This window comes from Dinoponera quadriceps, unplaced genomic scaffold (genome assembly GCF_001313825.1).
Source record: "Dinoponera quadriceps isolate SergipeBrazil2010 unplaced genomic scaffold, ASM131382v1 scaffold2600, whole genome shotgun sequence".
NCBI lineage: Eukaryota > Metazoa > Arthropoda > Insecta > Hymenoptera > Formicidae > Dinoponera > Dinoponera quadriceps.
Genome location: NW_014556795.1, coordinates 943161 through 970125, shown reverse-complemented (window position 1 = coordinate 970125; position 26965 = coordinate 943161). Strand labels below are relative to the sequence as shown.

The 26965-nt window shown below is 44.2% G+C and overlaps 1 protein-coding gene and 5 non-coding genes across 10 annotated transcripts; 3 read left to right on the top strand and 3 right to left on the bottom strand.

Annotated features, from left to right (window-relative positions):
• Positions 1 to 825: 825 nt before the first annotated feature.
• On the top strand, positions 826 to 26745 carry LOC106748273 (synaptic vesicular amine transporter). 5 transcript variants are annotated; one of them, XR_001374729.1, is made up of 13 exons: positions 826 to 1043; positions 12184 to 12326; positions 14218 to 14448; positions 14553 to 14709; positions 15177 to 15319; positions 16296 to 16478; positions 16581 to 16682; positions 17135 to 17309; positions 17562 to 17613; positions 18031 to 18214; positions 19435 to 19568; positions 19812 to 25969; positions 26099 to 26745. XR_001374729.1 is itself a non-coding variant. In XM_014626643.1 (12 exons), exons 2-12 carry the CDS (start codon positions 12212 to 12214, stop codon positions 19878 to 19880), a joined length of 1545 nt encoding a protein of 514 aa, XP_014482129.1. In that variant the 5' UTR covers positions 826 to 1043; positions 12184 to 12211; the 3' UTR covers positions 19881 to 26745. The 5 variants fall into 5 exon arrangements, 4 of the variants coding, with proteins under 4 accessions (XP_014482129.1, XP_014482132.1, XP_014482130.1 ...); XM_014626643.1 differs by having other exon boundaries at positions 19812 to 26745; XM_014626644.1 differs by lacking the exon at positions 826 to 1043 and adding an exon at positions 5723 to 5767 and having other exon boundaries at positions 19812 to 26745.
• On the bottom strand, positions 13855 to 13926 carry Trnaa-cgc. Its single transcript has one exon. It is a non-coding gene; the product is annotated as a tRNA-Ala (tRNA).
• On the top strand, positions 15672 to 15742 carry Trnag-gcc. The gene has a single exon. It is a non-coding gene; the product is annotated as a tRNA-Gly (tRNA).
• Positions 15989 to 16059, bottom strand: Trnag-gcc. Its single transcript has one exon. It is a non-coding gene; the product is annotated as a tRNA-Gly (tRNA).
• On the top strand, positions 17424 to 17496 carry Trnak-uuu. The gene has a single exon. It is a non-coding gene; the product is annotated as a tRNA-Lys (tRNA).
• Trnag-gcc lies at positions 19007 to 19077 on the bottom strand. Its single transcript has one exon. It is a non-coding gene; the product is annotated as a tRNA-Gly (tRNA).
• Positions 26746 to 26965: the final 220 nt, after the last annotated feature.

The following is a 26965-nucleotide window of genomic DNA, read 5'->3' as shown; positions in this document are numbered from 1 at the left end:
GAAGCGAATTGTTCCTATTTTTCTCCGAGCGCCGAGTAACCATTCGAGAATTAACCGGCAACCGACTCACGGATTCTTGCGAAACACAGAAAAACGAATAAGTTGCGAATGATCAGTGCCGTTCCCGAAAATAGAAAATTGGCCGATTTGTGAAAATGGTCGAATCAGAGAGAAAGAAAGAGAGGGGAGTCGATGATAACGAAAAAACGGTAACAAGAGGGTGACAGGGGGCGTCGGCTTGCACCTCGATGGAGGGAGACGAATAATGCCGAAATGGACCGCGCGAAAGAGGAACTCGCTGGCTCCAGGGTGGGGAACGACGAGAGGGGAACAAACAACGAGTGGAGAGGTAGGGCAAAACGTCTCTCAACTTATTTATTATTTTGAAGAAAAAAAAAGAGAGAGAGAAAGGGGGGAAGGGAAATGAGACAAAAAGCAAGAGAGGGGGAGGGAGAAGTACAAAACAGAAATATCACACACTGTTGTTACATCATGTAAATACGCGTGTTACCTCCGTGTGTGTGTGTGTGTGTACATGTGTGAGTGCGTGTGTGTGTGTGTGTGTGTGTGTGTGTCGCGTATACGACACTCCATATATACGTGTGTGCGTAATGTGTAAAACAAAGAGAGACGAGTAGACAGAGCGAGAGGAGGGTGGCAACCGGGGCGAGAGGGAGAAGGAGCGAGAAGGCGCGAGGAAGAGAGAGGGACGCGAAGTGCCGGGGGGTGAAAAGCGGGGAACCCAGTGACCATGCGCCCTGTGGCGGCTGTGGGGGCTTCTGGATCTTTTCGAGGATCAAGAAGAGGACGTCGAAGAAGCACGGGAGACGCAGACGGTGGTGGACAGAGAGAGCGACGGCTCCGGGCCGGCACGAGGTGAGATGCGCCCTTATCGCCCTTATCGCTCTCAATCGTCCGTGCAGTTTCTATCGGGGTGCCCCGACGCTCCTCGCCAGCCGGGACACAACCTCGACGACTAACAACGATAGCGGCGATACAGGACCGGAGAACAGCCCGCCCCGAGTGACCCGGCTGACACACCGGTGAGTATACCTTGAGAATCGTAACGTTACGCAGTGAGCAATGCCGGATTTCGGGAACGCGACGTCCGACTCGTCAGATTCGGAAAATGGAAATCAGGGTTGCGTGCGGACTTCGGAAAAATGGTCGTACAGTCGCGACGGTTTCCGCGGTAATCGCGACGCGCCGGCAGAATCGCGACGGCAGTCGCGACGGGAATAATTTTGTATTTATTTCTTTTCTGTGTTACCCGTTGTGTGAAATCGCTGCGCGGCTGTCCAAGCGACAGAAGGATAACGAAATAAAGATCGTATGTGTTATCTGAATCGTAAGAACGCTAAACGACAGCGGCTCAGAGAATTTCTGGGATGCTTCCTATCGCGACGCTGAATGCGCTTCCTCGGAAAATGATCTGTTTTTTTATTTCGTATAATTACTCGAAGCGGCGTTTGTACATGTATCGTTCCGCATCATCGCATAAAACAGTCTCTGATTATTTCATGCGGCAGAGGGTGGGGTTAAATGGCTGCATAGAAGAGTTACAGCGCTGTTAATAATCTGTGTCGCGGTATAATGCAAGAGAGGAGTTTAAATCGCTCGATGGAAATATTACACTTGACTGAATTATTATTTTAATAGATATTAATTAAGTCCAATTAGTAAGCAATCTTATTAATTAAGTCCAATTAGTAAGCGAGTTATTTATTAATTAGAGCGATGATTATTGCACGACACGTTTGATCGTAAAATGCCAACTTATCGACGCGAGCGATCGCCTCCACCTCGCGAATTAAACAGATAAACTTTAGGTGTTGGACAAATTTTCACATCCTCGAGTTTACCTCGAGATGCGAGAGACACGTTTTTTTCGCAATCTCCCAGTAGTATATATTTTTCACGGCATCATACGTGTATTTGCGTGAAGGCTGAGTATTATATGAAATTAAATTAGTATATTAGAGGACCTGTTCAAGTCGATTTTTTAATTAACCGTATGAAGCGCCCATTTTAAAGAAAAGTTACTAAAAACGATATCTAAATTCGCGCGAATCAAATACATCAAGTATCAAATACAGTATAATAATCGTATATCGATTCACTAACGGATCCTTTGGTACGCGATTTATGGAAACTCCTTATTAAACGTCCGAGCATCACCGATTTACAGTCATGCTCGTGCATTTCCACGTACATAACGCACGGTGTGGCCGTTCAATCGCGAGTTTAATTGTCCCACGCGCAACCTTGGCTCAGACGAGGAATTCGGCGATCGCCGGTTGAAGTCACCCCCCGGGTGTTAATCGCGCTCTCACACGCAAGTTCCCGTCTCGCGTGGTCCACCGGCGACTCACTTCAACGCGTTGAGGGCGCGTCGTCGGGGCGCTATTCACCCACGGGGATTTTCGTCCGCTCGCCAGTGTCTTTGACTCGTTGACACGTCTCCGAGGTCCGGCCGAGACACTCGCTGCTGATCCCTCAGTCGCGTAATACCGGATTTCCCGATCCGCGATCCGCGGCGGGAGCGAGAACAAAACGCCCTCATTTCCACGTGTCAGCCGCAGCGCCCCGGCGGAGCCGATCTTTCTTTCCCTTCGCGAGTCCGCGTCAAAGCACGCTCGGTCGGACGACTCAGAATGGCGGAAGGGTCGACAGACGCGGTCGGAAGACACGAGACGTGCAGCGAGTACCGTCCTGAAGAGGAGATCTCGTTCTCCCTGCGGGTTGCTCACTTATGACGGGCCCGGCGTTTCACCGGGAATATGTTTCACCGATACCGCTTGGAAGTTCGGGAACCTGGCGCGACGGACTCACCACGTGAACGCGTTGGATAGCAGCGTTGCCCGGCGCTGATAACGAACAGCGAAGCCTCGCGTTGCATAAGTTGTCGTCAAGTTTAATCGTGCAATTTACGCGGGGCAAGGTGACTCTCGAGGAGCCGCCTCGTAGGATCCGAAGAAAGACTTCGTGCAAGACGAGAGAGAGAGAGAGAGAGGGAAGACGACACTCATCCCTTCGTCTCTTTTCGTTGCCGACCTGCTTCTGAGGTGGGAACGCAGTGGCAGAGAGTGAGTGAGTGTGAAACAGAGAGAGAGAGAGAGAGAGAGAGAGAAGAGGGTCGCTCCAACCTCGTAAGGTTAATAGAGTGATCGGTAACAAGGTTATAAAGCAATCTGCATAACCCTGTCCAGTACTTTACCCGACCTACGGGTTTCACGTTACTACGAGCGGTGTCGTAATTACCGGCTCTAATGCGATTACCGGATCGACAAGGCCGGTAACCGTGAAACTCCGTCAAGTCTCTCTCTCTCTCTCTCTCTCTCTCTCTCTCCCCCTCTTTCTTTCTGCCTCCCCCGACCCGGTTTTTAATTGTCTCGTTTTTCCTTCGTAATTAATTCTCGCGCGAGTCTCGCTAAAAGTCGCAGGTGCGGCGGGAAACACAAGGTGATGGTTCGAAGTCAGCGTGTCTTCGCACCTTCTTCGTAGCTCTCAACCCTTTTATGCGTTTTCCCCTTTTTTATACAAAGCTTTGTTTTGGGGGAAAATCGAGTCTGAATAAAACAAAGGAGTAGTAGCGATTATTATTTCAGACCTGGCGACGTAACGAATGAAACAGTCGTATTTATAGCTTCGCTATTCGCGCGTTTCGTGCGATCGGCGGAAGAAACGCGTGAGGAAAGAAGCGATAGGCGGGACAGCGGTAAATTCGTTTACGCACGATCGAAGACGTAATTCTATTTCGGGATTGCGTGTCTGACCTAAAGTCTCGTTTCACGGCTATCCGAGTTTGATTTACATCCGATCCGCTTCCTCGTAGCCGCGTTTTCGACGAAGCGAGAGGAAACGTAACGCATTGCGCTCGAATCGCTTCTAATTTCGCGAGCAACCGGCCACGAACTAAATTGAAATTGATCTATGAAGGCGATATGGAAGAAGCGGCGCGCGCTGTTACAAACCAAGCGTAAACGGATACGCTTCTTTACCGCACGATTTACTCAATCCGACACTCCAACAGCGTTGGCGTTCGATCGTCAAAACATCTTCCGGGAAGAAAACGCGATTTCTTGCATTTATCGTACACATATTTAACAGACTTAACAATTTCCACTCGAGCAAAGGAAAATTATCTCCCACGGCTGAAAACTAACTCCCGGGTAAAAATTAGCTGTCCATATAATACGACAGAAGTTTAGTTTTAACTTTAATTTTAATTTAATTCAGCCAATTCTCTTCGTCCCTGCGACTACTTTTTAGCTCCCACGGCTAAAAACTAGGTCTGATAACTAAATTTCAGTTGTATCATGTAGACAACTAATTCCTTTCTTCTGTGTAATGCGTGATAAAAATTCCACACGATGTGTGAAATATCGATCGTTCGTGTGAAACAGATATTATTTATTATGTATTCAAAGTTATATATATACATATATATATTCAGATATGCATTATGTACTCTCGGTTTACGATATTTCAGCAAAATGCGACTCGTTCCGAATATCTCCCTGTACTTTGACGAAGGCTCCGCATTCCGAATAGAACGAGATGCAAATCGCGTTGATAAATATTCGAATCGCGTAGTCAATATTTTATTTACCTCGGAATCGTAATCCCTATTTAACTCCTTAAAACGCGTATTACACCTGGATTAAAGTGTATCGTTAAAAAAGGAAGCATGCGACGAGAAGCATGGGGGAAAAGTTGCGATGCGTTTCTCAGGGAAATGTAAATACCTCGCATCGGCCGATTTGGAGCTCGCAACGTGATATCGGTTCATTGGAACGGCTGAAATACGTACGTCCTGCGATCTATCCCAATCCGCTCTATCGAACAGTCTGTTTCTTCCCCCGTGAACTTCCCGGGAGCCATTCCGGCAAACGCACGGGAAGCGTGCCCGGTGTGTAAAGATGTTTTTCATTTGACGCGGGATATACGTAGATCGTACATACGTACGTCGTAAGTAAGAGTCACGAAAATTGGCTTTCCCCGTCGATTCGATTTCCTTCTTCCGAACCGGTAACCCCTGTAATCCTATGTTTCGCGTATCAATCGAGGTAGGGAACAAATCATCAATAACCGGGGCGTATTTACATTTGAAGAAAAGAGACCAACCAAGTGGCGGCTGCGGAAGCTTTCGTGATAAGTGATAATTTTCTATAAGAAAGATGCAATGATGTCGAATTAAAGTGCGATCAAGATGCGAACGAACGAAAGTACAGTTAATCCCATATAAACCGTGCATCGATACACAATAATCTCGCATAATAATGACTATGCAACGTGCCTCCCAAAGTTCGACGGTCTCCTTTGAACGCGCGTTGGAACGCGCTAAATTACATTCCGCTCTTGAAACCGTCTCTCGAGATGAGAACGTCAGCTAATTATCGGCACGGCCGTCTTCATTCGGTGAAATTCACCAACCGTCCGGAAATAAATGATATCTCGGAATCAAGAGGACGGGCATTTTTAATTTCGCTCACGACACGGCGGTCGAGGCGAAACGCTCGGCTCTCGGAACGCCCTGTATGAAGGCGTCAAAAACTCCAGTCATCTCAAGAAGACTTCCTTGCATTTCGCGTATCGTTAATGAACAGGTGGTGCCGTCATTATAATAGAGCGAACGGTAGCAGTGCGTCGCGAGACGGCTGGCGAAACGTACGCCGGAGCGCCGTCGTTAAATCTTACGTAACGTGTAATATGAGACTCCGCTTGACGTGTCGGAGCAAACTCGATTCCCCGCGACGTTGAAGATGTAAGTGCATTATAATTCAAAATGCCAAATGTATGTAGTCGTAAAAGCCGATCGTCGCGTGATCGTCGAATATAACGTGCGACGCGTGTGAGTTAAGCCGCGACTGGACGGAAATTCGAGATATTCCGAAATCGGGACCGTAGTGTCCCATGATCAAGCCTACGACGACGGTGTAACTTTGTAACACACTGATTTTATATAGAGGTAATGTGATTTCGCGACGAGATAATTCGCTTATCATGCAATATCGCGCGACAAAGAGAGGAGTCGCCCTACCCACCGTCTTCGGCATAATTGCTCCGGCGCTACGATAAAACGTTATATGAGGCACGACGAAGAGAATGACAGTAAGGATTATCGCGTCGTGTCTGCACAAATCGAAGCATGTTAGAGAGGAAAGAAACGATATTTCTCGCGTAAAAATTATCTTCCTTCTTAGTTTTCCCCAGTCTTCTCCATCTTTCTCGACGTGTTCAAATGGAAAAAGAAGACTAAGAGTAGTCATCGCAAAATGAGTTCTCACATGAAATCTAGAAAAATCTCACAAGTATTTATACGCGTATAAACAATAGATAATTAATAATTAATGTTGCAAATATTCACGAAGACAAGACTGATATGCTGCGCAGTTATAGACATCGAGGAATTTGTTTTCCGGAAACATGATAAGTATCTTCAAAGGAGAAAGCTATTAGGTAAAAAAGAAAGCCGCAAAAAGATTATTCTTCTCGCGTAGTTCCACGAACGACGGTAAAAGATACCAAAATCCTCCATTCAACGTTTCGGTCATTGACCTACTTGTTGAGAGCCAAAGCAACAGTTTGCCCTTCAAGCTATCTGCATCCCTCTCCACTTCCCGACATCCCTTCTTCTCCTTTCAAAGCCTCTTATCGGTGGCCTCCCCGCGTATTTTCTTATTCGTAATTAATCGGCTATTCTTAGTTACTTTCTTCCCTCGTGAAGCTTTTATTATACGTATAAAAAAAAAAATCAAAGTTACACACACTGACGTACGTACGTACACGTTGTTACGGAAGGCCATTGATTATTTAAATGCGCTGTTATTATTAACGCGGTATCAAAGCTTCGGTAAATGTAAAATATTCAAATCCCCTCGTGCGAGTGATCAAGCCTCTTTCAATCAATGTCGCTCAATAGCGATATCATGGGGTATAAAAATTTACGAGAGGGTGACAGACGATGACCTCGCATTGGCCGAGGGAAGATCGGCTCCAAAGTTCGGAGAATCGGTGAATAATACGAACGAGACGACGGGGACGACGGCGCAACCTGTACAACGAGACCTGTATTGTAGCGACTGGAACTAATTGGTTCTTAAAGTAGGAACTAACCCAACGTAGAACGCAACTTCGTCTGCGGAACAGCGATGGAAACTGCTTAAAGGACACTCCCCTCCATTTCTCCGGTGCCTGTGTCTTCGCTATTGTACGCATTGTACGAGGATCAACCCAATAATATCTGCAATTAGGATCAAACAGTGTAGATCGAACGCCGAATGATGACTGAGTGAAACGCAATAGTGAGACTCAATAATTGAAAGTGAGAAATAACTGTCCTAAGAAACGTGTGCTCGAGCGTTATACAGAAATTTCCGGGCGCGAGCGTTGGTATACGTCATGATATTGAATTTTTGAAATTCCGAGAGAGGGAGAAAAAAAATGTGCCTAACGAATTAATTAACTAGCATTATTTTCAACGATTTTTATAATATTTCGGTGCGCACGAATTGTTCCAAGCAATTCATTCTCCGGAGACGACACGGAAGACTTTCCCGAGCGATTCGTTCACCGAGCAATTCGGATGTCGCGCGGACAATTATTACGCTAATTATTATTCCACCGAAGCGACACTCTCTTAATCTTTTCTTAGGCTCGAACACGCGTAACGGGGCAATTTCTATCGACGCTTCTGTTCGTGCGTCGAAACTCGCCCTACGTGTGGGCCGCTGGTTTTACTTTTTACGCCATTCGCTCGGAGGAGCTAAACTCAATTTCGGTGCGTGTTACCGAGCGGGAAACGACAGGACTTTCTATTTCCTTCATTATATGAAAAATCCCGACGATCGTGAGAGAGTCCGCGAGAGAGAGAGAGAGAGAGAGAGAGCGAGGAAACGTGGCCGGCTACGTGGAGTGGTCACGTTTTACAATAAATTCCGCTCGCTGACGGCGCGACACGACTTTTCTATTAGCTCAAACGACGAAACTTTGGCCAGTTGATCTCGTGTACGCGATACGAGCGTAATCTCGTAACTCTCGTTATATATATATATATATATATATGTACCGTATATCCTCGCCGCCCGGTCGACATAACGAGCGTCGATGAGTCGGCAGATCCGGCGAGCCACTTCATCAAGCGGCGTTACCGAGGAGCTGTCAATCGCAAAACGATCACCCTGTCAAACCCTTTCAATGACTCGTGAACTCGTCTGTCAACGCCTCTCCTCGCGGCCTCGAACCGTCCCGGCACCCCACGCACTATAGGCGCTTCACATCGCGCTTCATCGGCTCTACGAAATTCAAATCCCCGTCGTTGCGAGCAATTACACGCCATTATCGAGCTTATCAGTTGTACCGCAAGTACCGCAAGTGTCGGGTGTCGTAAGGGCGCGGGGGGAGGCTAAAAACACGGTGGTACACCAGTTACAAACTTTCGTTCGCGCAATTAGACGCAACTCGGCTCGATGAGTTTCACTTCTGAGTTCGAGGTTCAAGGGGATTATTTTCCGCAAGGTTCGTATCTCATTGGATGCGTAGAATTACAATTGTTTAAACACACGGTGAATGTGGAGCTCGAGTATCGCTCGACTTGAGGCGAAAAAACGATGAGAGATCTCAAAGCGACTGCTCTGGCTGCGCGTAAGTTAGCGTAACTATTTACTGGGCACAGAAATCCTGCAGCTTCACGGTGAGAAATGTTGCGCGTTAAAAACGGTCCGGTGAAATTTCACCAAGTTCGTCATCGACGCTTCGAACTCTCAAGTCGACCTTGGCATTCCCCCGAGCATCGCGAAGAAGAGCATCGGGAATGAACGCGAAGAGAGACCGAACTCTCCTCTCGTGTCATCTTTCCCTCAGCAATCAACGCGAGAACAGCGAAGCCGGACGAGCAATTAAAAGAATCGCACGTCGGGAGGCGAGGGGGGATTAAGACAACTCGTTTGTGCACTGCCGCGCGCTTTTCCAAGCGAGTAGGCGCGCGCGCGTTTCAGACAGGCGACAAATCGGCGCGTGGTCGCTCGCGCAAGGATCCCCGGAGGAAGACGGGATACACGCGCGACGTAGCGAGAGATCGATCGGCTCGTTTCCGAAGGGAATAGCCAGTCACGGAGACGCGAAACCCTCGACGAGTACGCCAGCCGAGTACCGAAAGGCTCCGGCACACAAACAGAACCGTCTTGCGGTCATTCTTCGTCGTAATTACCGAGAAGACAAGGGAAAGAGAAGAAGAAGAAGATGACGAAGAGGAGAAGAAGAGGGGGGGAGAAGCACGGACAGACGGAAGAGTGCGGAAGGGAGTCAGTCATGGCGGAAGGGTAGCGGAGCTTATAAGTGGCACGGGTGGAAGCGGTCTTGCCCGAGAATAATGCGCGGACCCCGGGGAGTTGGCTTTCAGGGAAAATGCTGATTGCTTCCCCGCTCACGCTCCTTTTCCTTTCATACCAATTCTCCATCCGCCTATCCTTAGTTCCCATCCCTCGCGCCCTCCCGCCCTCCCCCTCGCTATCAATCTTCGACTTCGTCAGCGGCGAAGACGTATATCGCCGTGTGGCCAGCTCACGCGTATACGCGTGCGGCGTGTAGGCCGCTCTCTTCTGCTATCGAGCCTTAAACGTTCCTTATCTCGCGACACCAACCGTCTCTTCCCCTGGCGAAAATATCGAGGCATCGCACTTCGAATCTTACGAGACTCTACGCACGCGTGTCCGTGTGACTTTAATTCCCGTATAGAATGCATACTTTTAGCTGAGCTAAGTGTGCAATTAAATTTCCATCGGAGTAAAATCGGGGGGAGGGGGGGGATGTTAAACCGAAGAATATAACTTCGCCGTCTGTCTTCCTCCCTTGAAGCTCCGTCGGCCGGGAGCCTCTCACGGGTAAAGGAAACCCGAGTATTTTCTTAAATCATGCCCCAACTCGTGTTATTAAATTAAAGCCGGCCGACGGAGATGTAACACGCTGAACGCAGAGCGTTTGAATTCTTTCCCGATGGGATTCTTACGGCTGTTCTTAATAAAAACGGGGCGGAGCGCACCGTGAGCGCGGGACAGTACTGAAAGTCGCAATATAGCCTTTGATGCTTTGCCTTTTCAGAGGGACGAGCGTGAAAATTAGGTGGGCTAAAAGCGTGGGGTAACCGAGTTATTACGAATAAAAGAGGAACGGGCGCAGCGGGCGCGCGCGCGCGCGCGGGCACAGCGTCGAGCGGGCGAATGGAAAGGGTGGTGGAGGCACTATTAAAAGCCTGTAATTAATGCGGTTAATTGTATTGCGCTAAACGTGAACGTCGAGTCGATAGCGAGCGTCAGCGGGACGAAACGGAAGCGGGCTTTTTGAAAAAAACCTTGGCAATTAAGACTGCACTCGATAGCAGCATCGTCGTGCTGCCATGCGTCACCGAGAGAGTGTTTGAAGACCCGACGTCAAAAGGATCGGCGAAACGGTAGAAATAAAAATCTACGAAGTAATCTCGCCTCCCGCCGAGCGGGAGGAATTACTTTCTTCGATAGTTTCTGGCACGTACAGCATTTTGCACAACATTACTACACTCGCCCGACGGAGGATCTTTTCTTTTCGGCAAAAAGTGATTTTTTTTTGTTTTTAATGACCGTCCTCCTTTCTCAAGACTGATATTACGTTTGATAAGCCTTCACTTATCTTGTAAAAATAATGTCACATATGTATTCCCACGGGTACTTAATCCGACACAAGCCGGTATTACTCGGGAAAATTAGATTTCGTCCGCTGCATCTACCCCTCTAACCCGAAGAACTCCTTCATTCTTCTCTCTCTCTCTCTTTCTCCAGTCTTGATAAAGAAGATATTCGTTCTTAATAGAAAAAATCGTACGGGAATAAGAATCTAAATCGCTGATATTGACTTTCGTGAAGATACACCAGGATAAACATGTGGTTCAACTGTGACGTTACTTGATTGTTGTATAAAATTTACGAATAGTAATAAGCAAATTTCATTGCGAATTCGCACAGTATCTGGAAAAATACAGTCGAGCATGATCGAATCTGACTGGTTGTTTCGGCCAGTGTCGGAGGTAAGTGCGCAAAATACGCGAGTCGAGACGAAATTGCAAAGGGGAGTGGATCGTAATTTTGACCACTTTCCGCAATTGACAGTTTTCAGGGAGGGCGATTTTGCCTTCTGTTAAAGGCAGATGCGCCCTCGCCCGGCGTTCAGACTATTTCCGCGTCATTCAAGATTTCTTCCAACGGAAGTGGCTCGATTCTGTTCCAGAATATTGCTTATGACTTAGATGACGATGATAAAGAGGGAGGATATTTCGTTTCGCGGCGATTGATTGCCCAGAAGTGTCGTTATTTTATAAATTACAATGCGTTAATTATTTTACAATGTATTAATTATTTTATAAATTATATCGTGCATGTCTGCGTGTATATTTCATTCTTAGGAATACAAAGTGTCGTTTGGAGAAAAATTATTCTACCCGAGAACTAAGAGAAAATGATGACACTTCGCACCAGCGTCGACGATAAAGACTAGGCGGTTAATAACGACGGACTGTGTGAATATCAAATTTCGATTCGCGAATTTCTTCCTGCTGTCGGTAAATTTGTCGGACGTCTGTTGAGATCAGAAATCTCTAACAGTCATAGAAAATCTAACGCAAATCTTACGAGTGTCTTAACGTGGGATAAACGAACATTAACTGACCATTTGTAGCATCGAAATAGAACGATAACCCGTAGTATTTCGTCTCTTAACGCTTCAAATATTGCATAAGTAGAACTTACGAGAGAATGTCGGTTAGAAACTTTTCGGGCCTGATCGAATCGCGATCGACGAGTGTATAGTCGGTTCAAGGAAAGCCCGATCGAAGAGAGTCTCTTCGCGGTACGCGCGGTGAAGTGTTGACGCAGAGCGACTCGATTCTCCGTCCTCGCGAAGGGACCCCCTCGTCCGGCGACCCGAAGAAATCAGAGGGCTGGTCGTTGGGTGGCTTCGCGCAATTTCTATTTGCCCGTCGTAATTTCTTGCCAAGAGAACGAAGTTCGATGAAAAGGGAGTCGTAATGAGATTTCATTTACGCGCCGTGTGTGCTTAACCGCGACGTTTGTCCGCGCGACTTCGCGCGACGGCTCGCGGACGAACGCGATGACGACGAAGTAACTGATTAATCGTCTCGTCGATATCACGCAGAACATCAGCGGAGGGATAAGATTCGAGAATGGGGGGCGGAGAATGGAGAGGCTGGTTGCAACGATGCCGGGAATCCCGCAAGCTCGTTCTCATCATCGTTGCCATCGCCCTGCTGTTGGATAATATGTTGCTGACGACTGTGGGTAAGTGGCTGTCTATGCCGTATTTCACGGCACTGATTGAAACTCAATTAAATATTAATTCGCCCTCCCGTAACACCCGTACTTTAACCATTGGAGGAAAAGCACAGAAACTGACATAGTTGTTACAACAATTTCATCCTGTTTCCGTTTCCTCGTTGCGAATATATATTTTTCTACGTGTTCTGCCAACGCTGAGTTTGTCAATGCAACACTCGAGATAATAATCGCATAATCTGAACTATAAATAGATAACAATCACGTTACTGATTTGCATTTCTGTTGCATTGCGTTACATTGAAGCCGATGTCGTCTTTCCCGGCAGCTTCTTTTCAGCCCGGCTGCGCGTTGTTGCCTCTTTAGGCTTGTAACTTTAAGTTCCAGCGGGTCAAGTAGCGAGAACTATTAACTGCATCACTTTCTCTCTAACCGTCACGTCTCAAGCAGCACACTTTATCCGAGGGACGTCCTACGGACGTCATTTTGAGATATCGTGGTAACCACAGGATATCCTAAGACGATCCTCAGATTCTCAGATCCTCAAATATCCGCTGGATATCCAGCAAACATACGGACGTCGTTTGAGATATCCGTTGAATATCTTAAACGACGTCCGAAAGATGAAACTTAGGAAGTTCGAGAAATCATCATCACGACGGGAAGGATATTTTACCGGCGAACGATTTCGATTAATTCGTGGCAAAGGAATTCAGGATCATCATCGCTCGTTTCTCGTAGCTGTCGAGCAAACGCACGGGTGAAAATACAATACCGAGCTGAGTTGACGTGTGCAAATACGATGAGATTTCGCGCGAGGAACTTTCATCGGGATATCCGACGCTCAATCCATATTATCGCGCGGTTAAACTCCGGCTTTTAACACCCTCGTTCCATTCCGCCGGCATCCTATCGACACCGGCCGCTACCTCTCCACGCGGTCGCGAGATCCGATGTTTAATTCAAAAAACGTTCGTTTATCGCGCCGGCCCGGAATCTCGGCGGAACGTATGGACCTGCTTGTATCGCGCCGCCAATCCGGATAAGTGGTCATGCATTTATGCAGCACCGTGTAGCAAGACTCGTGATCGTCGCGTGCAAACCCGGCGGCGGAGAACGTCGTCGCGCTTATCGAACAAATCGCGGGATCCACTTTCAATCGTTACCTGCATCGGACTAAATGAATAAAAGTCCCACACGCGCGCGCGGAAACCCGCGTAAATCGTGAAACGCGCAATCCTATTAAAACCCGCGCCCGTACGTAACGTAAAACGTTTACACATTTTTACAAACTTCTTCCCAAACCCGGTCATCATTCTTAACGCTCGGTCTATCAACGACCGTTAGGATTTTTTTTCGTCAAGCTTAAAGCGCTTTAAAGAAAGTTCACCGAGATATATCTTGTAAATAATAATTTCTCGATATCTATAAAATCTATAAAATTGCGAAGATATCTATAAAATTGTGATGATAAATTGTCAGGACGCAGCAGTTCGAGGGGAAAGTGTCGCTGCGACGAAAAAAAAAGACTGATTGGAGGTGCTGGGATTTGAACCCAGGACTTTCAGCATGCGAAGCAGACACTCTACCACTGAGTTACACCCCCGGTTGATAACACCTCTTTCGGATTTATTATATACCGGCTCGACGATCCTACCCTTAAATTGATTAATAACATTTGTCTACTCGTGAATACGATATCGTGCAAAATAGAATAGCGCGTGACTGTCCTGCGTTTCTGTAAAGCCTGAGTCGCTGCGACTGGACGGGAAATTTAACTTGGATAGGAAATTTCCAGCAACGATGGTTTAATATAAAAAAAATCTAAACTTTTTGCTAAATTGATCTTGAGGCATCGCACCTTCCATTTTTACACATTGCCGGGCTTTCATTTCAGTCCCAATAATGCCGGAATTCCTCTATGACATCAAACATCCCAACGCAACATTGAGCGAACGTCTGGAAGGAAGCGGGTCTCATCAAACTATAATCACCACTACCGCCTCGCCGACAACCACAACGACAGCAACGGCTACATCAACAACGCCAAAATGCCCGTGCGCCCCGAACATATCGGTTCCTACCGGATTAGCATTTCGACACCCCACCACCCCCGCCATGGACCTAGGTGAGGCACGCCCCGTTATTGATCATCGTATCAATCTATTCGCACCGCAATGATATATTAGCATGCGATGCAAATTTTTTCCATCTTCTTCTTTTTAATTTCAGAAATTACCACGGTCAATCTTACGTTGTCGGAAGTAAAGGAAAAAGAGCAGAGGCACCGAGAATTAGTGGACGAAACCGTGGAAGTGGGAATAATGTTCGCTTCCAAAGCCTTTGTCCAGTTGTTGGCTAACCCTATAGTTGGGCCATTGACCCACAAGTAAGCCCCCCCCCCCCTTTCATTTCACAAATATATGAGAATATTCTTTTCGTTCCGAATATACATCAAATCATTTATCTAAAAATTTACCGAAAATCAAGCAAAATTGAAAATGAAATGACTCACAACGGTCGAAGAGATTATTATTCATTAAAACGGTCATCTCCTGTTGTATACGTGACTTCAACAGAATCTTTTTATTTAGAAAGATTGTTCCCAATCTCCTTCGCAGATTCTATTTAGTAATTTTGTTCGGAGAGCACGATTTAATAAAGAAATTACAAATCAATGTGATACCCGTCTAATATTAATGAAACGTTGTAGAAATATTATGACGAAAGTATGATTAATGTAACGATTTTATCAGAATCACTGGTTTCTGTAGAATCGCCAGTGCCTTGATAAAAACATCAGTCGGTCACTTTCACCGTAAATAACGTGAAGATATGTGCGCCTTCTGCTTTCAGGATCGGCTACAGCATACCTATGTTTACCGGATTCATTATCATGTTTTTATCCTCGCTGATTTTTGCTTTCGGACGAAGCTACGGTGTGCTTTTTCTAGCACGAGCTCTTCAAGGTATCGGCTCGTCGTGTTCGAGTGTTTCCGGTAATTATCGCTATTACTTCATAACTAAATCAACTTAAATTCATTATCACTAACTTAAACGTTCATATTATAACCGATAACATTATCTAATCAATTATTTCCAAACGTCTTTTAAAAATATATCGATACAAATGAAATCGACTCTGAAAACATTTCTGCAAAAATACTGTCTTTCTATAAATTAAAAAAATATTATCCAAAGCGAATCAATGTATTTATTTTCCTTAGACGATAATACGTTCTCTACTAGAAAGCGAACAAAGCTTTTAACTTGAGAATCGTTGTCCTCAAATTTATGAAATCTATCATAAATTCTCACTCTGTTAGAACTATCTCTAGTAGATTAATAAGAGCATCGGTGGTTCAGTGGTAGAATGCTCGCCTGCCACGCGGGCGGCCCGGGTTCGATTCCCGGCCGATGCAATGCTATTAAATTCTCTTTTGCTGCTGTCTTATTTATCTTAAACACTTTGAAAATTGTATTCTCTACGTAGCACTCTCTGCTGGCAGTTTTTTTTATTTATATCCTAGATCAATGACTGCATACGTCAAAATTATTATTTTGTAAATCCTTGATCGTGGCAAAAATAAAAGTTAGCTGTCGGCTCGGTCGTACAATTAATTTTCTATGAATAATCGGGGTGTAAAAGAACAAAGCTTAAAAAAAACTGCATCGGCCGGGAATCGAACCCGGGCCGCCCGCGTGGCAGGCGAGCATTCTACCACTGAACCACCGATGCTGATGTTAACGTGTTGGAAACTGAAAGATAATACTGTAAATGTATACGTTTATTATACCTAACACGAAAGATCAAAGGGAATTAAACGTCACAGAATAAAGAGAGGCGTGTGCCGCCTCTTCTTTAATCCCGGAATGAGAACCGCTGTTCCGCCTGATTTTCGCAACCTAGCGATCTCCCGAAACGCGCGTCAGTATTCCCGAAACTGAAAATATATTATGTAATTTTGCTCACAGGTATGGGCATGTTGGCGGAGAGATATCAGGACGATAAGGAACGCGGCAACGCTATGGGATTTGCGCTTGGTGGCTTAGCTCTCGGTGTCCTCATCGGTCCTCCGTTTGGCGGAGCTATGTACGAATGGATTGGGAAATCTGCCCCGTTTTTGGTCCTTTCCGCGTTAGCTCTCGGCGATGGATGTAAGTGTAAATCACCTCGCGACAACTATCTTAAGAATGGAGACATTTACCGTTCGTTTGGCTTTGCCCGATAACTTAATCATTTCTCATGAAACCTTCAAGTGTTACAGCTTCTGATGCTTCAACCGTCGATCGTGTATACGGAAGCGGAACCGCCGTCATTGAAGTCTCTCGTCACCGATCCTTACATCATCTTGGCCGCCGGTACGAGAAACAAAGATGAATTCTGTGATCCCGAGATATTGTGAATTTCGAGCGGGTCGTGTTAAGCGCAATTTATCCGCGTGACCCGCTCGAAATTCACGATTTCGCGGAACGGACAGAAATATATGACACACAATCCAGGGTTAAGTAAATTAACCTTCTTTTCTGAAGTTAAGTCATAAGTTAATGGCTCGTACAATTAATTTAGTCAAGTTAAAAGCAATCTAAATAAAACTAACTAATTAAACGTTGAATTAAGATCAAATTAGCTTATTAAAAGTTAAAATTTAATTGTGCAAAACTATATATATATATATATATATACAATTTAGAAGAAGTCTCGCATAATTGACTTTTAACTTCTAACTTAAGTTAGTTTACCCGACCCTGACACAAGCGGCCATCGTGTTTCGAGCAAAATGTCATTTTAAACGTCATTTTGAATATCCTAGGAGCGATCACGTTCGCGAATATGGGTATCGCTATGTTGGAACCGAGCCTGCCGATCTGGATGATGGACACGATGGGTGCCAGTCGTTGGAAACAGGGGGTCACGTTCCTGCCTGCGAGCATAAGCTACCTGATCGGCACGAACCTCTTCGGGCCGCTGGGACATAAAATAGGCAGGTAAGTCGGGTCGACCGTCAGCCGTGAACTTTTATACGGGCTGCCCCGTGGCAACCTCGAACGTACGATCTCACCATAACGATGACGAGGCTCTTAGAACGAAGAAAATACATCGCCCGGATAGCTCAGTCGGTAGAGCATCAGACTTTTAATCTGAGGGTCCAGGGTTCGAGTCCCTGTTCGGGCGAGACTTATCTTTTTGCAGACACACTCGCTTCCGACACGCCTGTCACGGCTCTCGTGTGCTTACAGGTGGTTAGCGTCGCTGATTGGACTCGTCGTTATTGGCATCTGCTTGATGTGCGTAAGTACGCTATATGTTCGTCACGCCGAGAATAACTAATCGACATCTCTCCACCTGCATTCACGTCGAATTCGGCATTGTATGCCGAAGAAGTTGCTTCCACGCTCCATTGGTCGCATTGTATTAATTAGCGAGGCAACGTGTGTCTCAATTTTTCATCTGCATTATTAATTCCTTGTATATTTGTATATTTGTAAATGTAACATCTTGTAACGTCCCTCGGACCGAATGTCTCTCTCATCGAATTATACAAATCTGTGACTATCTGTAGCTAAATTACAGATGCGTTTTTATATTGCAAAAGAAGTGCGATTCGCGCGCGAACGTGAATGTCGGCTTTAAAAAGACGTGGCTATAAGTGAGGAGGAGGTCTCTTCACTTGTTTGATTTCATGTCATGAATCATTTCGCTTCGCAGATTCCGCTGGCGAAAAATATCAACCACTTGATCGTACCAAACGCAGGTCTGGGATTTGCTATCGGCATGGTGGACAGTTCGATGATGCCCGAGCTGGGTTATCTAGTGGACATAAGACATGCCGCCGTTTACGGAAGCGTGTATGCCATCGGCGACGTGGCATTTTGTCTAGGCTTTACTATAGGTACGTGATATACAATCAAATCGCAATTGTCAACAATGAGTTAATTTTTATTTTTAATTAAGTTCAAAGTGCAAAGTTAACAATCCACAAAATCGACCGTTTTACGCTCAAAATCCCATATAAAAGAAAAGAGTAAATACAAGCGCTTAGAGAGAGATGAAAAATAATTCTGCTGACGTTATTTTCATTTTTATTCATTATTTTTATTTATTATTTATCACTTTCGATCTATTCTCCATTGTAAGCAGCTCGCGATAATGTTAATATTGATGAATTATTTTAACTTATATATAAAAAAAATAGTTAATAAGTCATAGTGCATTTTAAATGGCCAGTTTAAGTTGAAAGTTATCAATTTCTTAACTTTTTAACTTAACTTTTAACCGATTGATTACTTATTATTACCCAACCATGATTATCAGTAGCAGATATCATTCTATATTTAGCGTGTTTGATATGCAATATAATTGTGGACGACCAAAGGAGGAGTAAGAATGACAAACATCTGATAAGAGAACGGGAAAGAGTGTATCATCGAAGCGGCAGCCCGGGTAGCTCAGTGATAAGAGCAATCGTCCGGCAGGCAGGAAAGCCCCGGGTTCGATCCCGGCTTAGAAAATTCCGGTTTCCGATGTACTCTTTCCTCTCCGATTCTTACATTAATAATAAAGGTGTTTAGGATATGATGATGCAATCTACACCAGAACAAATCGTCATGAGGATACGAAGTACATATCGGTGCTTGAGAATTGAGAAAAAAAACAAAAATTAAAGAAGGTGCAAAAATTAAGCTGCATCGGCCGGGAATCGAACCCGGGCCGCCCGCGTGGCAGGCGAGCATTCTACCACTGAACCACCGATGCTTCTTGTTAAGGTCCTTGAGATCTCACCTTCATATAGCAGGAAATCATAATATTTATCATATATACAAATATAATTTATGAATCATAGCGAGGACAGATTTATATCTGTCCTCGTTATATTTTATTACAATCTTATTTCAAGTCTCCGCTGATTACTAATAAAGATCCGAAACTCTCTTTTATCAATAAAAACTCTTCTAAAAGTGGCACCAGGAACCACTTGATTGGCTGAGAAACCATATTTTTATCGATAAAAGAGAGTTCAGGTAAAATTCTCCGAATTATTCGACATCTCCTTAAGACGTATCGTGTACTTGCTGTGTCACAGCATTCAATAAAACGCCGCTTTTGTCATAGGTCCTGCATTGAGTGGAACTTTGGTCAAAAATATTGGTTTCGAATGGATGCTTTTCGGGATAGCCATATTAAATTTCCTTTATGCGCCTCTTATGTGCTTCTTAAAAGCGCCACCGACCAAGGAAGAGAAGAAGGTAAAATTCATTCGTAACACACGGAGCACAATATTTACTCGTATTTGATCAGTTTTGTTGAGCCCGACGAAATTTAGCTATTCGAACGGTCCAAACTAATTTCCGAAGCGACGAAATGCGATCGATTAATCTTTCAAATTATTTCATGCCAAAGAAACTTCTTTCTCCGTGTAACACTGAAAATCTCTTAAAACTTATATCCCAGAAAATGTATTGCTAATTCTGAAATGTGTTAAATTACAGTCGTTAATAATCGGCGAAAAATCGTCTGTGCGATACGTCACGTATCAGAACGAGGAAGAGGACCAATAAACAGTGATTCTAAACGTTTTCGATACATTTCTGTATCGCTTAGAGAGAATTTGTTATTCGTTTTTCTTCTCTTTTCAACACATTGTTAAAAATAAGTTATTAGCGTTTTAAAATCTTTATATATATATATATTTTTTTTTTAATTTCCACAATAATGTTAGAAGATGTCTTAAATATTCTCATTTTCCAACTTTAATTTTAATCGTATCAGAATGAGGATACAACTCCATTTTGTTATTTTTCTTTTATTCAATATTATCGATATATAAATATATCATACCTATATTTTTAGTTTCATAAATGATAAGGAGCTACAAACATCGACAATAAGCACAACCGTTGACACGCACTTGATAACATTTGGAAAAAAAAAGGACATGTAAATGTAATTATTATTTGTAACCGAGTAACGTTTTCACAAATGATCTGTCGTCACCACCGGCGAGGGAAATTGCGAGCGATCTAACACGCAAGTAGATTCGAAGAAGTCGCACAACACCACGCTTGGTCTCTATAAAGATAATATATTCCGTAAGAGCACAGGTCGCGCTCTGTGAACGTTCGAGAGCAGACTCGAGGAGTTCTCAGCTGCTTCTCAAGTCAAGTCTAACCGGATATATTATCGAGCGTATGTCTACATACTGTATGTAATATGCAAATAACCGATAGATCAAAAAGCCCTGGAGCGACCTGGAGAGTCGCGAGAAAGCGGAGGAAAAAGAGTCTCGCTGTATCGCGGCGTGCGATAGAAGAAGGTATCCGCGTTAAATCGTGTGTCTGGAGGATACGTAATAAGAGAAGGACAAACGCGGCGCGGAAGTTAAACCGTTCAACGCAGAAGGCGCTTTTAGCATTCCCGTAACTGCGACGCGTTCCGGATACAAAAGATGTAAAATCGAGCGAGAGAAATGAGAGGTCGCGGTGTTCGCCCTTTGTATCCGGAACGCCCACAGGAGCCCCCCCCCCCCACAGGATATCCTTAAGGCTCTAAGTATATAAAAGAGAAAAGAAGAAAAACACGAGTAAAAAAAAACAGGAGAAATCGAGGGAAAGAGATGCTGAAGGCATTGAAGCACACAGATGTTACACAGCGTCGAGGGATTATAATAAATATATACGTAATATGTTACAATAAATACGATTGTTCCAAAGTTGAAGATGATATCGAACGATTACATAGCCGAAGATAATATATATATAAATCAGCGGGACGAGACGGTGTCGCGCGCCTCGGCAGATCGTGCGAGAACGCCCGGCGCGCTCCTCAGGTGATGACGAAACACACAAACGGTAAATTTAGTCTCTTGTCTCATGAGGAAGAACCGCCCGATTTGGTTTCCCTGAATGGCTGCAAGGAAACCGGCGACGAGAAAACGCGACAGTCGGGTGCCATGAAGAGTTCTTCGCTTGTTCCACGTGATCGGAAGTCGAATACGGGCTCACCTCGTCGCGAAAATCGCCGCGACTTTTCTCACGCGAGGCACCCCGGCGCGTACGATTTACCGAGGATTCGCGGGATCCCATTGCCGCGGGTGAGAATATAAAAGAAGAAAAAAAAAAGAGGGAGAAAGAGAGAGAGAGAGAGAGAGAAGGTAAGCCGCTAGGAAAGCTGCGGCTTCGAGCTTACGCACGCGGGCACGCAAATTCCGGCGTTTCTCCGTCAATCGATTCTTCGAATACTCGTTAATCCTCGTTTCTTCCCCGATTCTCGCGTTCTTCCCGGCAAGAATTTAACACGGAGAACGCGCCGTGAGATTTGTCGCGACGGAGAATAGTAGAATCTAAGTTTAATGTTAAAGAAAAGAAAAAAATGAATAAAACAAGAATGGCGAAAAAGAGAGAGAAACGGACGGGGTAGACGAAGCGTTCAGGGGATTCGCGAATTATATGATAAACTCTATGAGGATTCGCCGCGGGAAACTCTAGCTGTGACGATTTATTTATTCTGTTGCCGAGACGACGGAGACGTTGAGAGAAAGAGAGAGAGGGAGAGAGAGAGATCGATCAGGCCGGACCCCGCGAAAAATAGAACGTTCGTAGAAGCAATATAGAGTATAGCGTAGCTTAACGTTTAACTCGCGTACGCCTACTTGTACGCGATCCGTCTACGTGTCGTGTTCTATGTCAGTGTGATGTATCTTCGTATAAATGTGATTGCTCGGACAGAAAAAAGGAAAAAAAAAAATCAACAAGAATTGTCGTGTATTTATTACATACATATCGGAGTACATCTCGTTGCTATTCGTGTACGACCGAGTATACCTTATTACGTATATAAGCGAGTCGGGTAAAAACACCTGTTGAGATCCTAAGCTACCAAGCTACTTTTCACGGGAGACATTCGCCAAGACATTTCTCATCCAATTGTCGTTTACGTAGTGATTACACCGTAAGAGACGTACGTGATTAGGGCGTAGCGCGTTTGCTTGTTGTGCGAGTATGCACTATGCAGTATTAAAGAGCGGATTATAAGCAGTTATATCGTAATCTCTAGAGATATATATATATAATCGCGAAAGTTATACGCAGAGTTTGGAATCTCGTCGGTGTCCGAATCTTGTTCATGTTATCAAAACGATAAAGCAAAAATGGGGTCCGGGGTGAAAGGCGGGTTTCGCAGAGCAGAAGTAAAAGAGGTTGTGACCATTGTGGCATTAAACTACAGCTTTCCACGCGCGGATTCCGAACACACAAGGTCGTAAAAAATCTCTTTACGCACCTACTCCCGGTACGAAGCGCGAGTCAATTCGATTCGCGAATTCCTCGCCAACGCTCGCCCCGTTAAAATATACATATATAAATATATATATATAAATATTTAAGAATGTGTCGTGGAGAGAAATAAATAAAGGAAGGAGCGAGAGAAAGTGCGAAGGCAACGGCGAAGGAAAGACGATGGGAAAAAGGAAACAGAAGTGAAAGAAGAGCGAACGAGCCGAAATTATGACGATTTTTCGAGCCGCGCGAATTCGGATTCGTTACGTTACCTTCAAACGGCAGAGTTCTGTTTTCACCAACGCGTTCCCCTCGTACCTCCTTCTGTCATATATACGTATATATTACGACGCTGTTGTTATGATTATTATTTTTATACGTTATTTTATACATTATTATTATTACTATTTTTATTTCGTAAGAATAATAATAACAATGAGTATCCTCTCTACTGTCGTGATTCAATGTTGTTACGTGAGCTGTTGTACTATATCGCGTAGCTATATCGCACAATATATTTCACCGATCTCGTTCCCTTGTATGTAAATATAGTGAAAAAAAAAAAAAAAAATCTAACGAACTGTCGTCGCCGCTGAGATACCTTGAAGGATGTTGTTCCACCGACTTCCTCGGTGGATCTCTTCTCTCATTTCAAATTTACTCTCCTGCGCGATATCGTAAGCGTGCGTGTGTATGTGTATGTGTATATGTATGGTATATGCGCGTGGGTGTGAGTGTGTGTGTATGGGCACTCGCGGTTATGTTTGTTTAAACGACCGAACGAAAATGAGGAGGAACCAATTTGTCCACACATACATTACGTAAAGATTTATTATCCCGAATATATGTATTGTACGCTTTTCTCTCGCGGAAAATTACTGACGTTCAAGACGATTTCAATTGCCGAACATAAAGTTTCATTCAAAAAGACACTAAATCTAAAACTATAAAAATCTATCGTTCGGTTCTTTCATTGGAATTTGCGCTTGAGAAGGATGAGTTGTATCTGTACTGCGATTACGCCAGTTGATCTCTTACGTTGGAATTTAATGGGCAACCGTGCACGCTTAAACAACGTGAATTAGCGCCTAGCAAATTACGATAACATATCTGCTATTCGAAAACGACATATCAACAACCAGTGGCTCGCGCTCTTTATGGTAAAATCCAAGAGATTCAACGGCTTGGAAATAATAATCCTTGGAATTACTGATAAATCTAACGTTTCGAACAAATTGATTTCAATTCGTACTTTAATTTAAAGAGGATCGACAAAAATCGCAAAAGACATCTTCGTCGAGTGTCAAGCCACATGTACAGGTCGTTCCAAACTAATCTCGGTAATCCCGCGATGTGCAGCTGTAGAACTGAGATGAAACTGAGCAGAAAAGTCATGTGTCATTTTCGCAAAATTCATAATAGTTAATGGAGAATTAATGATTTTATCTCAACTGATAAGCGCACGGTAAACGGTAGACCGGACTCCGTATGAAGAAAAATGTCTTACTTCCGGAGTTCTCCTAGAAACGATGAGCATCAACTGATTTCAACAGGCGGAGTGAACAGCGAGCGGCATGTGACAAAGAATTGTACGCTGAAAAGAATCACGCCTCTCGTTGTCGGTTGATACTCATCGTTGCTAGAAGATCTTCGGAAGTAAGCCATTTTCTTTCATACAGAATCCGGCCTACCGCTTCCAGGTCGCTCATTAGCTCAGACAAAATAATAAAGTCCTCATTAACTATTGCGGAATTTTGCAAAATGACGTGTGACTTTTCTGTTCAGTTTCGCCCGTTCCACCTGCGCATCGCGGGAACCGAGATTAATCTGAGACATCCTGCATAAATGTATAATCATTAACAATAAAGTTGTAATATTTCTTCCTCAATGAGTTTTAAAATGCATCGAAAATCCAATAGAAGAATTTATCTAATTCCAACGGAAGAGATTGAGAGCCGTAATAACGAATTGCTCTCCCCAGTAGTGCATACGAGTTTCTCCAATTTGCGGGAGAAACAGCGAAACGACTCGAGTCTCGTTTCATAATTGGAGTACGAAAGTATGTGCGCGACGCCGCGATGATTATTTGTGTGAGTCTCTCGTGTAATTCCTATTCAGCCCGTATCGACTACTCGGCCGGCGGCCGAGCAGGCTTAATTGTACGAATTGCAGATGCAATCAACGTGACTGTGTTGTTAATCGAAGCGAATTGTGCGAAGAGAATCCGTAAAACGTGCCGCGCTAAGCGCCTCGTCGATCACACGCGGCCACGTACGCTTCCGGCAAAGAAATGCAAAATAATAACGATATACGGTCGCACCGCAACTGTTACGTACAAATATCACACACCTGACAAACGAATCGGGATATCCGGCTGCTATATTTGGGCGTCGCAAGAGGCACGGTAGGATTCGTAATCTCCTGGCTGTCGATTCTCGTAAGAGGAGGTCCTGCGAAGAAGGAGGCGAATTAAGAAATTCGTAGGGATAATTACAAAATTCCCAATCATTTTTTAGAACGGGGACCGAACGACGGTTTTCTTCTTCTTCTTCTTCTGTACTTTTTGCATTTATTCTGAGATATTCTCTAGTCGCGGAACTACGATTAAATAATTTTCTTCGATGCTAATCGAGATACGGTGAATCCCCTTTTGCCTTATAGCGTAAATTAATTATGTCGTTGTACTTTATTTTCCGGAAGGTGTTGGAGAAATTACTCGGCTGCTGGTAAAACATACGGAATGATAGATCAGTATATTGAAAGCAAGAAGAAATGAAAGGGAATTCAAGTAAAATTAAATCAATCCTTAATCTCATGAAAATATAAAATGTTAATTAACTTCATAGATGAGTTCCCGTCTGTGTTATTTAATTTGCCTATTTTTTCGCAAGGAAAGCACAGCGCACAGCCATGCGGGGAGTAAAATCGTGCGAGGGAAACACGCGCGTCAAATTGAACTGCAAGTAGTATCGTCGTGCGTCATTCGGTTGTCATCGTTTTGCAACGATGCTTCCGCATTGGATATGTTATAGAAAAAAGATGAAGAAGAAGGGAGGAAGAGAGAAAGAGGAAAGGAACGCAAATTAGCGAACTATTCGTCGGCCGCTGCTATTGTGAACAGACAATAAGCAATGAAAAAAAAAAAGTGCAAAACCTTCCCTGCATTCGACACATTCAGAGGATCGATCGATCGATTGTTGTCTCGTTGGAAATCCGCCTACCAAGAAACGACATTGGCAAATACGCGATCCGTCGTTGAAATCGACAATGCGTGAGAGAGCAGACAACGTGTGTAAGGAGAAACTAGACGTTCGATCGGTTACCCAAAAAAAAAAAAAGAAAAAAACTCACCGAGGAATTTCTTCGTTAGGAAGGTATTGGACGACGCTTGTCTATGTATTTATCGTTATATTATAGTTTCAGCAGCAGCCTCTCGCGCTCGTTGTAAAATCGCAGTCTGTAAGTCTGTACCTATTTAACGTTGTCGTATCGTTATATCGTAGATATCTTAACAAGCTGGTGTATGGGTCCGACTTTCATGCCTGTGTAGTAATCGAGGGAAAGAAGAAGAAGAAGAAGAGGAGGGGGAGGAGGGAGAAAAAAGAGAGATTTAACGACGCGCTTATCTTATAGAGCGTATTTCCTTGCTTTTAGGTGTTATCATACATATAGTGCGCGATTAAATATCACCGGAAATCAAATAACTCGCATAGAACCTTCTCCACAAGCAAAGGCAGTTAAAGGAAGTTAAGAGAGGAGAGAGCCGCACTAGTTTCTATATATATATATATTTTTTTTTTTTTGCGCGCGTTTTCGAATGCGTAACGCCGGCACCGAGAATCGCCAGTCGAATTTCGCTTTGAGATTGTACCCGAATTGTTGAGGCTTGCGCGAGACACGTAACGCGATTACAACCAAACCGACTTCTATATATTAAGCGTATTAAGATCACAGAATAAATATGGTCACAAAGTATATATCATCGGTGGGTCGCATAAATTAACGCGATAGATAAGAGGTATTCGCGTCAGCAAAGTAACGGATTCGTTGTTAACTATTTAATGTTTATTCTGACGTCTATGTGTATAATGTGTCTATGTGTACATGAGAAGATATGTTATGTCGAATAAATAAGCTGAATGATCTCTAAGATCCCTAAATATATCATCGCAATCCTCCTGGCATGATTAAATATACTGAGAAAACGTTTGAACGATTCGTTGTAATTCTTTCATAATTATTAGGCATTTCGAAGACAGAATTTAGAACTAGAGTAACTTCGCTTTGCGTAGGTTCGAGTTTCGATGCAACAAGCATGCAAACATGATCTTTAGGGCCACTCGAAAATTACGTCACGCTAAATTTGGGAA